The 13090-nt window shown below is 35.3% G+C and overlaps 1 protein-coding gene and 1 non-coding gene across 2 annotated transcripts; one reads left to right on the top strand and one right to left on the bottom strand.

The window, feature by feature from the left end:
• Positions 1 to 1347: 1347 nt before the first annotated feature.
• LOC114184531 lies at positions 1348 to 3158 on the bottom strand. Its single transcript, XM_028071839.1, has 4 exons — positions 2778 to 3158; positions 2307 to 2530; positions 1976 to 2233; positions 1348 to 1894 (listed from the first exon to the last, which is right to left on the bottom strand). Exons 1-4 carry the CDS (start codon positions 3156 to 3158, stop codon positions 1348 to 1350), a joined length of 1410 nt encoding a protein of 469 aa, XP_027927640.1.
• A 9528-nt stretch (positions 3159 to 12686) lies between these two features.
• TRNAW-CCA lies at positions 12687 to 12760 on the top strand. Its single transcript has one exon. It is a non-coding gene; the product is annotated as a tRNA-Trp (tRNA).
• The last annotated feature ends 330 nt before the right edge of the window (positions 12761 to 13090 follow it).

Raw genomic sequence — 13090 nt, 5'->3', positions numbered from 1 at the left:
TCTCCCTCTCATTCTTGCTCATCCTGCACTTGCAATGCTTGGGAGATGAAAAATTCCAGCTTTTCTTCTTATGGAGGTGCGGTGAGGAGGTGCGATTTAACACCTGTTTGTTATTGCGGTGAGAAGGCAATCACAAGAACTGCTAGAACGACTAAGAGCAGGGGGAGAAAATTTTGGGGTTGCCCAAAGTTCAAGGTACGATATTGTTGTTTTGGTTGATGTTTTTTGCGTATTTAGGATTTGGAAAACCTAATTTTGGTAATTGGTATGTAATTGGTGGTGTTGATTTTTTGTTGGACAGGGTGGAAGTGAAGAAGTTGTTGGATGCAATTTTTTTTCATGGTGCAGTGAAAATGTAGTAGAAGAAAGATGTGGTCCAACGAAGAATGACGATGATGACACTGCAACGAAGATGGTAGAAAGGGATGACCAAAGCAAATTAATAAAGACAAAGATGGTAGAAAGGGAAGGGGAAAACAAATTAATAAGTATCGAGAAATGTATTATTAGATTGGAAAAATGGGTGAAAGTGTTGTTTGGAATGGTTTGTTTGTTGTATGTATTAAACATATTTCTATTCACCATGTATTAAAGTTCTTGCTGTAATGATTCCAAATGAATATGAAAGTTTCAGCACCTTTGGAATGTAATGACAAATCCATTTGAATTATTGATTTTTGTATAGCATTTTGATTTTGGTACTAAAATATGGCATGGATATATTTGAATATACTATGTTGGAGTACACCAAATGTGATATAAAATGTGTACATGTAACTGGATTTCTGTGGGACAAATATGTGTTCGAGTAAAGCACCACATTCTTGTCACAGTTATTTATTCCAACATTGTAAATGGTACCTAATATCAAAGACATTGGTCATTCATCCAAATTATCATACAGATCCATCCAACCATTCAATACTTAAACACCATGAATATACAATAAATCCATATATCCACTGCCTACACAAAATATTGTTCAAAATACCATGACAGTGGACTGCCCAAAAAGACTACATGTGTATTAACCAACAATCAACAAAAGTTTAAACAACATGGACAAAGCAGATTTAAACAACATCAAGGCTTCCAAACACGCCTCCTTCTAGCTTTGAGTTTGTTCCTCATTGGTTGGACAATTTGATTGCTTGATGCACGTTGAGATTGACTTGTTGGTGGCATTGATTGGGAGTGATTGGCTAGTGCTCTTGCTGCTGGTAGTGGGCCTCTTTGCTGTGATGGGGTTGCTGCTGGTAATGGGCCACTTGGCTGTGATGGGGCTGATGTTTTTGGTTGGACACTTTGCTGTGATGGGCCTGATGGTGCTGGTGGGCCAGATTGTTGTCATGGGCCTGATGGTGCTGGTGGGCCAGTTTGCTGTGATGGGCCTGATGGTGCTGGTGGGCCAGTTTGCTGTGATGGTCCTGCTGCTTCTGGTGGTGGCGGTGGTTTTTTAGGACAAGCAGTTTTATTATGACCAATTTCCCTGCACACAGCACACCTTTTGCGAACTCCTCCTTTTCGTAATGCGGTCTCATCCTTTTTCAGCTCCCAAGGTTCCAATCTTCTTTTCTTTTTAGGTCTTCCGGGCATAATTCTTTTGATTGGTGACAGGACATCAGGATATGTTGTAACTTCCCACAACTGTTGACAATTAATTGGGTAAACTACTGAGTTATACGTCTCCTTATACGTGGATTTCCTGAACCAATTGGCTATAAAATCTTCTCCTTTCAGATTCAAAAATTTCATGGCAGAAATTGCGTGGCAACAAGGAAGTCCAGTGATGCTCCATTTCCTGCAGCTGCACTCCATCTTGTCAATATTAACCACAAATTGTTCCCCTAGATTTGAAGCATGCCTCACTTCAAACAACTTCTCTGCTGACCATCTGCATGTAATACAACAAAAACATAATTACTACATCTGAAATCTGTTAAGCTTGCTGACATAAATATAGTTAAGTTCTTACCTTGGTATCCAGTGCCTTGTTAAGCTTGATTCCTTCTTAAGCTTGTCAAGAATTCTGGGACACACTGAACCTTTAAAAGACTGCACCTTAGATCTGTTTTTGGCCCATCTCTTCATGATATAAACACAAATGTCCTCCAGCATACTTATTATTGGCTTTGTTCGAGTCTTCACTAGCACATTGTTGAATACCTCGCACATATTATTAACCAAGGTGTCACACTGAGCTCTTACAATGAATCTAGATCTGGACCAATACCTAGTATCATATAAACAGATCAGTATGTATTAATGATGCAGTAAATATGGTGTAACAATTCATGGTGGCATACCTTGGAGGAATACCAATCAAGTGTTTGAATGCCTCTTCATTGACCTCTTTAAGGTCCCTCATTATCTTCTCCCAAGCCTGTGGATGTGTTGCTCCTGCAGCCTTCCACATGAGACGTTTAATATTTTTTCCGGGGAATTGCTTTCTGAAATTAGCATACAAATGCCTAACACAAAATCTCTGGTCCACTCCAGGAAGAAGTTCTTGCATAGCTGGGAGAAGACCCTGTGTGTATATGTGAAAAATAGTGATGTCAAAATTTGCAAACTGCATGTTGTTAAAATATAAATCAATTCAAATAATAAAGGTAATGTTTAAGGAATAACCTTTTGTTGGTCTGATATAAAAGTGCATGTTGCACAAACTGAATCCCCACCAAGATCATTAATCAGAAGCTCCAAAAACCATCTCCATGAATCCTTATTTTCTACTTCTACAACAGCATATGCAAGAGGGAGAATCTGCTCATTACCATCTCTTCAATTGCTATTAGTAACTCGCCACCATACCTTCCTTTGAGAAAGCAGCCATCCAATCCAATGAAAGGTCTACAGCACGTGAAACTATCTTTGCATGCCTTCAAGCATGCATAGAATCTCTTAAATATAACTTCACCTTCTGTGTTCTCAACATTAAGCTTTACAGTAGAACCTGGATTGGTTCTCAACAGTTCATGTGCATAATCATATATTCTCCTAAACTGTTCTGAAAAAGACCCATCCACGTGATCTCTAGCAATAGCTCTAGCCCGAAAAGCCATATTTCTAGAGATACCTACATTCCATTTCCTACTGACCTTGTCACGAATGTCCATGACCTTCATACTAGGGTTTTCTCTAACTGTCTTTTCCATCTTCTTGCTTAGCCACTTTGCATTCATTAATTTTACGTTGAAATCTCTAGAACACGTATGCTGATCTATTATTTTTCTAAGTTGCCATGACTTCACTACACCCATATAACCACAATAAGCATACCAATTGCATTCTCCATTTGCTCCCAAACATTTAACTGAAACCCTCTAATTGTCATTTTTTACAAATTTTAAACTTTTTCCATTTGCAAGTGCATAGGTTCTAATTGCTTCAATGAATTCATGTTTCTCTGTGAAATAAGTTCCTATTTCCCATTTATAGTCGTCCATGTTTTTTGGCATTGTAAATGTAGGAAATGACCCATAACCTTCAAAATCATCTTTCACCTCATCAATGTCTGAACCACTAACCAATTCATTTGATTGCCACTCGAAATCTGACCCTCCACCCTTAGTCCTTACTTCATCAGAATCTGAATCAGTCGACTCTTGTGCTGTGTACCAACCTTCTCCATCAAATGCACTTTCAACAGCACATGGCACATTACCATCCCAATCTGAATCACTATGTCCATCACTGTTAATATTTACATCAACCAAACCTTCCTCATTGAATGATTCAGGCTCACCTTCATTTTCTTGTACTCCATCACCTTCATCAGCCCCCTCTTTTTCAACTACTTCTGGTGCAACACCTTGCTCACCCTCACCCCTCTCCTCTTCCACTACTTCAGCTGTAACATCTTGTTCACCCTCACCCCCCTCCTTTTCAAGTACTGCAGATTCAACATCTTGTTCACCCTCACCCCCCTCCTTTTCAAGTACTTCAGCTTCAACATCTTCCTCACCCTCACCCCCCTCCTTTTCTACTACTTCAGCTACCCCATGCTCATCAGCCTCATTCACACAGTTAGCTACATCATCAGCCTCAGAAGGACCAACCTCCCCCATACCAACACCCTTTATCATGTTGATTATCTCAGGTTCTGTCATTTCGTGAACCACATACAAATGAACTGCACCATTTAACGTTGCTAAGTTCGCCATATGACTGGCCCCTCTATCATCACAAAGAAGCTCCAACCTATCTTCTAAGACAGTCCCACCTCCTAAACTATACCACAACTCCTTCACAGATACGTGTCCTAACTCTTTTAATCCAGCAATAACCTCAAAATATCCCCACGTATCAGGGTCACAGAACCACGTGGTTGTTTCCCCATCATATTCCAATTTCCCATTACTAAAAAAGTGGCCACTATGGTGGACCACCACTTGAAAACGATCAACAGACATGGCTATATATGCACCCTGTATACATTGCCCCCAAAGGAATTCAAATATTACAATTCATACCAACAACGACAACACAAAACAATGCATTGAAATGGGGGACCACAACTTAAGCAATTAAAAATGGGGGAACACATTCGAATACGGGACCACATACTATAATCCATACGGTCACCGATTAAAAAACAAAGTCGCATAGGGGACCACCAATCAAACGATTTCATCGTCGAAAATGGGGGGACAAGCAACATTTAATCACAAAATAAAAGCCATACAACATCATTCCCAACCAACAAAACCCTAAACAACCAAGGATGAACTGATACTCACCTTCACGGTGTGGCGCTCAAGAACGACTACGATCAACGACACTAAAGCTCGAAAATCGAACACTGAAATGTTCGACCTCACCTTCGACGATGCTGAATCTCACCTTCCCTGCACGTTCACGGCATTGACGCGCGAGTCGCCCTCCCAGTCGCCATTCTTCAACACTCAGTTTCAATCCTAATTTAGTAATTTAGGGTTTCCATACAAATGCTTATTTTAATGAATAACGCCACGTACAAATTTTTCAGTCCTCAAATTAATGAATCAAGCCACGTCAGATAATTAAAATGAAGTTAACGTTAAAAATTTTGACACTGTTAACGATTGGGTTAATTTAAAACACATTTACAAAAATGAGGACGAAATTGAGATCAATTAAAATTCGAGGACCAATTTGAGATTTTTGAACCAAAATGAGGACCATCGGAGTATTTTAACCAAAATTATTTGACCTTTTTCGTCGGAACTTTAGGAAGTTCTCTTAAAAAAATCGCGAAAAAATAATTCCTAAAGTTGAGACTAAGAGGAATGTATAAACCAAAGCTTCCACAAATTTAATCGTGGTTTACAACTATAGCTTTCATACTTGTTTCTTAGGGTGGGGCTCTTTTCGAAAAGAAAAAAAAATACAATGATTCCTATCAAGATTTATCTAGTTCTTAATATGAAATTAAAAAATTCTAAAAAAGTAGAAAATAACAAAAGAATGTTATACTACCTGTCTTCTTGTAGTTGGATCTCCATGTTTTTGGAATGCTCCAAATTCTACTTGAGCATCTAAATTTGGGTCGATACCAGCAAAAACATCTCTGAACAAAGTTCTAGAACCATGACAAATGTGCCCAAAAAAGAATAGTAGAGCAAATGAAGCATGCCCAAAAGTAAACCAACCCCTTGGATTGCTACGAAAAACACCATCTGATTTCAAAGTAGCACAATCTAATTCAAAAATTTCACCCAATTGAGCACGTCTAGCATATTTTTTCACAGTAGCGGGATCACTATAACTTACTCCATTAAGCTCACCACCATAGAACTCAACAATTAAACCTACTTGTTCGACACTATATTTCGATTCTACTCTTCGAAAAGGAACATTGGCTCTAACAATTTTGTCCCTATCTACTAAAACAACTGGAAATGTTTCAAAAAAAGTTGGCATACGACGTACAAAAAGCTCATGTCCTTCTTTATCTCGAAAAAAGGGATGTCCTAACCAACCGACGGCTATTCCATCTCCATTGTCCATTGAACCAGCTCTAAATAACCCCCCTTTTGCTGGATTATTTTCAATGTAATCATAAAAAGCTAATTTTTCAGGAATTTTAGACCAAGCTTCTGATAAATTTTGATTTTCGGTAGCCCAGCACCAACTCTTCGATATATTTCTGGCTGGAAGTATCCCTGATCCCATTGATACCGAGTATGACCAAAAAAGACAGCAGCAATACTGCTAGAAAGGACAGTTTCAATATTTCCCATACGTAATCCTTTATACAGACGTTGGGGTGGACGCACACTAAGATGGAAAAGACCCGCTAATATGCCCAACGTTCCTGCCGCAATATGATGAGAAGCTATCCCCCCGGAACAAAAGGATCAAAACCTTCCACACCCCACGCGGGATTTACGGATTGTATCCTTCCAGTTAGTCCATAAGGATCAGACACCCATATTCCGGGACCATACAATCCTGTTACATGAAATGCGCCAAAACCAAAACAAGCCACCCCTGCAAGAAATAAATGAATTCCAAAAATTTTTGGCAAATCCAAAGAAGGTTTTCCAGTACGTTCATCACAAAAGATTTCTAGATCCCAATAAACCCAATGCCAAATAGCCGCTAAAAAGCACAAGCCTGAAAACACTATATGTGCTCCGGCCACACCTTCGTAACTCCAAATACCCGGATTCGTTATAGCCCCTCCTGTGATATTCCAACCGCCCCACGAATTAGTTATTCCTAAACGAGTCATGAAAGGTATAACGAACATACCCTGTCTCCACATTGGATCAAGAACAGGATCAGAGGGATCAAAAACTGCTAATTCATATAGAGCCATCGAACCGGCCCAACCAGCAACTAGAGCTGTGTGCATTATATGAACAGAAAGCAAACGGCCCGGATCATTTAAAACAACAGTATGAACACGATACCAAGGTAAACCCATGAAAAAATACCCCTTCAACAAAAAATAGACACTATGTAACTTTATTGCACTGGAAAAAAATGAATATAGCCTTTCAGTAGATTCTCTTGGAAAATGGAACAATCATATTTGTCGAAATCAAAGAAACAGATTTATTCTATACCGGATAAGTAACAATACGCAATGGTGGGGAGACGAAAGGGGTTGACAACTTTCTCTATGACTATTTAAATAAGTAAATGCAGACATATTCGCTTATCACCCCAATGACCCATTTATAACAACTCGACTTTATTTAGTCTTCTTTTTTATAAAAAAAAGCAATATTAATATAAAATCAAGTAAATCTTTTTTAACACGATAAGCTAATTCTTACGTTTCCACACTAAAGTGAGATATATGACTTTATTATTTGTCCATTTTATGCCCATTGGTGTTCCAAGAGTACCCTTTCGAACCCCCGGGGATAAAGATGCATCTTGGGTTGATATATAGTGCGACTTGTCAGATATAGTAGGTTATATGGGATTTACCCGTTTTCTCCCCCGATCGAGATATCCCCGCTTTCACCCCCAAAAGAGAATGATGAAATCATAAAGATAAAAAAATGGGGAGCGTGAAGTGTAATGAAGTACTATTCTATCGATTTTTTCATTTTTAGATAAAATTTCCAGATTATTACTCGAAATTATGAATAATTTATGGTTGGCTTAATTGGACCAATAAAATCAAGTACCCAGGCTCTGTGTAGAAAAAACCAATTGGTAATATTTCTACGATCACTACTTCTATCATATCTATATATTGTATTTTACAAAAAACATTAATAAATTCAGAAAAGGAAGAAGTTCTAACAAAAATACATAGTTTTGGACTATTTGTTCTATATGTGCAAATCCAAATCGGGCAGATCTTTACTCAGAGTAGAAAAGAAACCTAAAAGAATTGAAAAAGTCCATTCAGAAACAAGAAAATTACATTGTGATTCGGCTTCGATCTCGATGAAAGCAATACATCAATGAGAAGATAGTTCACTAAATTAAGTATATTCTTCTTTTTTTTTAGTTCGAAGAAATCCATTAGAAAAAGAGAAAGATTAAAATCGACACATTGATTCCTTTTTTGCTTATATAATTTTTGATGAACTGTATGCATCAAAAGGTGCATGTACGGCTTTTAAGGAAAAAATGGAATCCTAATCAATCGACTTTATCGAGAAAGATTACTTTTTTTAGGTCAAGATGTTGATAGTGAAATATCGAATCAACTTATTAGTATTATGATATATCTGAGCATAGAGAAAGAGAATAAAGAATTGTCTCTGTTTATAAACTCTCCGGGGGGTGGGTAATACCTGGAATAGCTATTTATGATACTATGCAATTTGTACAACCAGATGTACAGACAGTATGTCTGGGATTAGCTGCTTCAATGGGATCCTTTCTTTTGGCAGGAGGCACAATTACCAAACGTCTTGCATTTCCTCACGCTTGGCGCCAATGATTCTTTTCTTTGAGAATATATAGAATAGATATCTATCTATATATACTATACCTTCGCCATAAAAACCAAAGTAATAATAGCATGGTATTTTGAATTCCATATGCAATTTTTTTGAATCATTTAATTATATATAGAAAGAGTAGTATGAAAAAGAGGGTATTTTCCATTTTATCTGATCTATAAGAAACCTAGTTTCATTTTAGTAGTGTCGCATACTTTTTTGTTTTTTTTCATACCAGAAAGCTTGTAACAATTTTTATTTGAATCAGAAGAAAACTTAATATATGAAAAAAAAAAGAAACTTTTGGATTGTTGAATACCAAAATGATATAAAAAACAACGGAACCATCGTAGTATTTAAAAATAGATTCAAAAAGAAAGTTGGTTATTCTATTGTTTATTATTTAAGGATCCGGATCCAAAAGACCTAGTAGATTTTGTACTTCTTTTTTCTTTGATAGAAAAAAAGAAATTTGTAAATGTAGAAACAAAATTCATCGAAGAAAATACTCTACTCTATCCATAGAGGAAAAAATGAATTGCATAAGTACAAAAGCCGTATGCATCAATACGCAGAAAATGCTTGTACGGTTATTGAATATACTTTTTGCCCTTTATCTTATTTGTCTTTGTCCCTTTTCTGTTACCTTTATTTTGGGAATAAAGACAATCTTTAGCAATCTACCAATATAGTAAAAAGAATTCTAAAAAGATTTATCAAGATAAGGGAAATACTACTTAAGTGATATAATCAGGGTAATGATCCACCAACCTGCTAGTTCTTTTTATGAGGCACAAGCGGGAGAATTTGTCCTGGAAGCGGAAGAGCTACTGAAAATGCGTGAAACTATCACAAGGGTTTATGTACAAAGAACGGGCAAACCTTTATGGGTTATATCGGAAGACATGGAAAGGGATGTTTTTATGTCAGCAGCAGAAGCCCAAGCTCATGGAATTGTAGATCTTGTAGCAGTTGAATAAAAAATTGGTGGCAAAGGTTATTCTAATTAAATACAAGATTGGAAATTTAATTTTTTACTCTATCTTACTTTACATTTTAAAATAAAATCTCTAAGAGTTAATCTATTAATATAGTATATATAATTAATATAGGCTATAAATAAGGAATATAGAATATAAGTAATTCACGGTTAGGATAGATCTAAACCTGCTCATTATACAAAAATATAGATATATATAGTACGACTTACCATGCCAACTATGAAACAACTTATTAGAAACACAAGACAGCCAATCCGAAACGTCACAAAATCCCCAGCTCTTCGGGGATGCCCTCAACGTCGAGGAACGTGTACCAGGGTGTATGTGCGACTCGTTCAGCTTAAATACTAAGAAAAAACAAATTAAAATTTTTCAGTATTGGTAATCAGTTAAGATAGTGTGAATGCAAAAACTACATTCACACTATCTTAACTTAATATATAATTCTTTTCTATATAATTATATAATTCTTTACATTCTTCTATCTTGTATAAAATTTATGGTTTCGATTGGTGCAAAACCAATAATACACATTTGCAATTTCATATGAGAAGGACTTTCCCATCGGTAACAAAAAAAAGTTACCCGTTAAGCGGAGAAAATACTATTTCAATTAAAAATAAAGTATGTCCTTAATGAATGTATTTTGATGGATTTTGTAAGAATGGAATAAGAGGGTCAGCTACCCAGCAAATTTTCATAATTAAATACCGTTACTATAGAATTAGATTTGGTTGTGAAAAAACCTACTTACTCAATATTGCATGGGTAGAGCCACAGAGTGTGAACTGTACAAGTTAACAATAACATTCATTAAATGAATCAAAAATGAAAATAAAAAGGCTCCGGTGTATAGAGAGGACCTGGTCATTTCTAAAAAAAATCATAGAAACGAAGGAACCCACCAATTCATTATAAAAATATGTGTCCTATTTCATTTACTATTTTTATTTTATTTGATATCTAGTATCTATACAATTTCTGATTTTGAGGTTAAATGTTTAATATAAAAAATCGTGGTTGGGGCGGTTATAGTAGCAAGAGCCGTTGGAATTTTTTTTTATACATCGGAAGAATCCATTTTTGTTATTAATAGACTAGGAAGAAAAAAAGAATAACTGAAAAATGAAAAAGTTATTCCTGAAAATATCATTTATTAAATGACCAGAATTAAACGAGGATATATAGCTCACAAACGGAGGACAAAAATTCGTTTATTCGTATCAAGTTTTCGCGGAGCTCATTCAAGACTTACCCGAACTATTACTCAACAGAAATTGAAAGCTTTAGTTTCGGCTCATCGGGATAGAGATAGGAAAAAAAGAGATTTTCGTGGTTTATGGATTAGTCGAATAAATGCAGTAATTCGCGAGAATCAAAAAGTATCTTATATTTATAATAATTTAATGAATAGTCTATACACCAAGCAATTGCTTCTTAATCGTAAAATAGTTGCACAAATTGCTATATTAAAAGAGAATTGTCTTTTTATGATTGCCGATAATATCATAAAAACTTAAAACCCCTTATTTACTGCAGGAAGGTATAGACTAGAAATTTGTTTATTTTGATAGCTTTATCATACGATAAAGCTATCAAAATAAACAACCATGCTTAAAAAATTATTCTTCGTTACCTATTATCTTTTTTATTCCAACAAAAAAATCAAATGGAATTATCCTAATTTTGAACAAAACATCAATCCATGTTTAATTCGAATCTAAATTCAAATTGGATTTCGAATTTTTAATTTCTATTTTTTTTTCTTAAAGGAGTAATTTTAGCAGTCGACTCGCTTTTTTCAAATTGTTTTTCGTTATTAAGAAAAGGTAACGAAGATAAAATACGAGCTTGTTTTATAGCAACAGTAATTAATCGTTGTTGTTTTAAGGTCAATCTATTTACACGTCTAGATAATATTTTTCCTTGTTCACTAATAAATCGACAAATTAAACCCATGTTTTTATAATCAATTCGGTCCCCCGATTGAATCGGGGGCAAACGTCTACGAAAAGATCGCTTGGATTTAATAAAGAGTCGCTTAGGTTTTTCCATAGTTTATTTATTCCTATTCCAAAAATAACATTGATTTAAATAAATATAATTATAATAAAGGATTTGTATTTTTTTTCTTCTTTAGCATATGTTGTTATATAACGACGGGGACATCATTTTCTCAATTCCAATCGACTAGGCGTATTGTGTCGATTCTTGTTAGTAATCTATCTAGAAATACCGCTTTATTCCTTATTTAGACTCTTTTTATCACAACCAGTACCTTCCAAAAGAACACTTACTCGGATATCTTTACCCTTGGACATGACCCTCCTTTGGGTTTTTAATTCACTTATAACTCTTTTCGGATTCGAATCTAAGAATCTAAGAAAAAGATGAAAACAACTAAGATAAGATAAAAAAGAAGAATTCGAAAAATTATGAAAGATTTCGTTCCAATTTAATTGAACCTAGTACAAAAAGAATACAAGGATCTGTAACTATATTTCGTTTCAAATTGCCAGTATTTTCGTTTTTTTAAAGTATTTTTTATGATATTGTTGCCCCAACCTATGGATTTCTGCTTTCACTTTCTTTTTCATAGGAATTGAATTAATAATTCAATTCCATTGAAGCCTGGACCAGATCCCGATCCCGAGTGTCACTCCGAATTTCAATGAGGCCAATTTAATCTTTCGTCTTTATCTTTCCTAAAAAAAAAAAAAGAAGAGTAGGTTAATTACACATATTTAATATATAATTGGACCTTTCATCTTCTTCACCCCTTCCCGTGTCAATAACTAAAATTAAAAAAAGGGGAATATCAATGCATCTGGAAAAAAACGATTGATCTCTATCAATAGACCCGCCAAAGCCCCGAACCATAAAGTACTTACTACTGGTGCCACGGAAAGATATGTTTTTAGATCTCGCATTTCAAATCCTCCTTTCTTTTTATTATTTAAGTATTTTTTCTCTGTTGATATATATCAACAGAGAAAAATGTGGAAAACAAGACAAAGATTCTTTACAATAACACTATAAACAAATGGAAAAGGGATGTAGCGCAGCTTGGTAGCGCGTTTGTTTTGGGTACAAAATGTCACGGGTTCAAATCCTGTCATCCCTATCCCTAACAATTACTTATTCTATGATATTCCGTATTCTATAATATTCCATATTCTATGAGATGAGCAATAAACCGGGAACCTGTGAAGACGAATTCCAATTGAACATACATACTGAATATCTATATGCAAAATGGATTTGGATCATATAATTTTATGAAAACAAAACGCTCTTAGTTCAGTTCGGCAGAACGCGGGTCTCCAAAACCCGATGTCGTAGGTTCAAATCCTACAGAGCGTGATTCTAGTATTATTCGCCTGATAATTACACTGAAATAATTGAACATTCAAAAGAAAGTCTGAATTTTATCCTTGTCGATTAGGATTAAACTAAATAAATAGGGAATCACAAAAAAAGAGACATTAATGAATCAAAGATCCAACTGATCACCTCGTCGGTATTGTAAATATGCAGTTACAAATAATCCAGCCAAAGTAATAGGAATTAAACCTAACACGATTCCAAATAGAAAAACTTCAATCATTTTTATTTGTTCGAAAAGTAAAAAGAAAGGTAATATAATATCTAGCCTTAAACATAAATCTGTATTGATCATAAATCTCAACGATC

The sequence above is a fragment of the Vigna unguiculata genome, chromosome 5 (assembly GCF_004118075.2).
Source record: "Vigna unguiculata cultivar IT97K-499-35 chromosome 5, ASM411807v1, whole genome shotgun sequence".
In the NCBI taxonomy this organism is placed as follows: Eukaryota; Viridiplantae; Streptophyta; class Magnoliopsida; order Fabales; family Fabaceae; genus Vigna; species Vigna unguiculata.
Note: the sequence above shows the minus strand (reverse complement) of the source record. Positions and strands in the feature narration are given on the sequence as shown.

Excerpts from the sequence above, each read along its gene's own strand:
- LOC114184531 (XM_028071839.1), bottom strand. The coding sequence starts at position 3,158 with ATGGAAAAGACAGTTAGAGAAAACCCTAGTATGAAGGTCATGGACATT. Across the intron at positions 2,531-2,777 it reads TAATAGCAATTGAAGAGATG|GGTCTTCTCCCAGCTATGCA; the intron begins GTAATGAGCAGA and ends ATATACACACAG. Across the intron at positions 1,895-1,975 it reads ACAAGGCACTGGATACCAAG|ATGGTCAGCAGAGAAGTTGT; the intron begins GTAAGAACTTAA and ends TATTACATGCAG.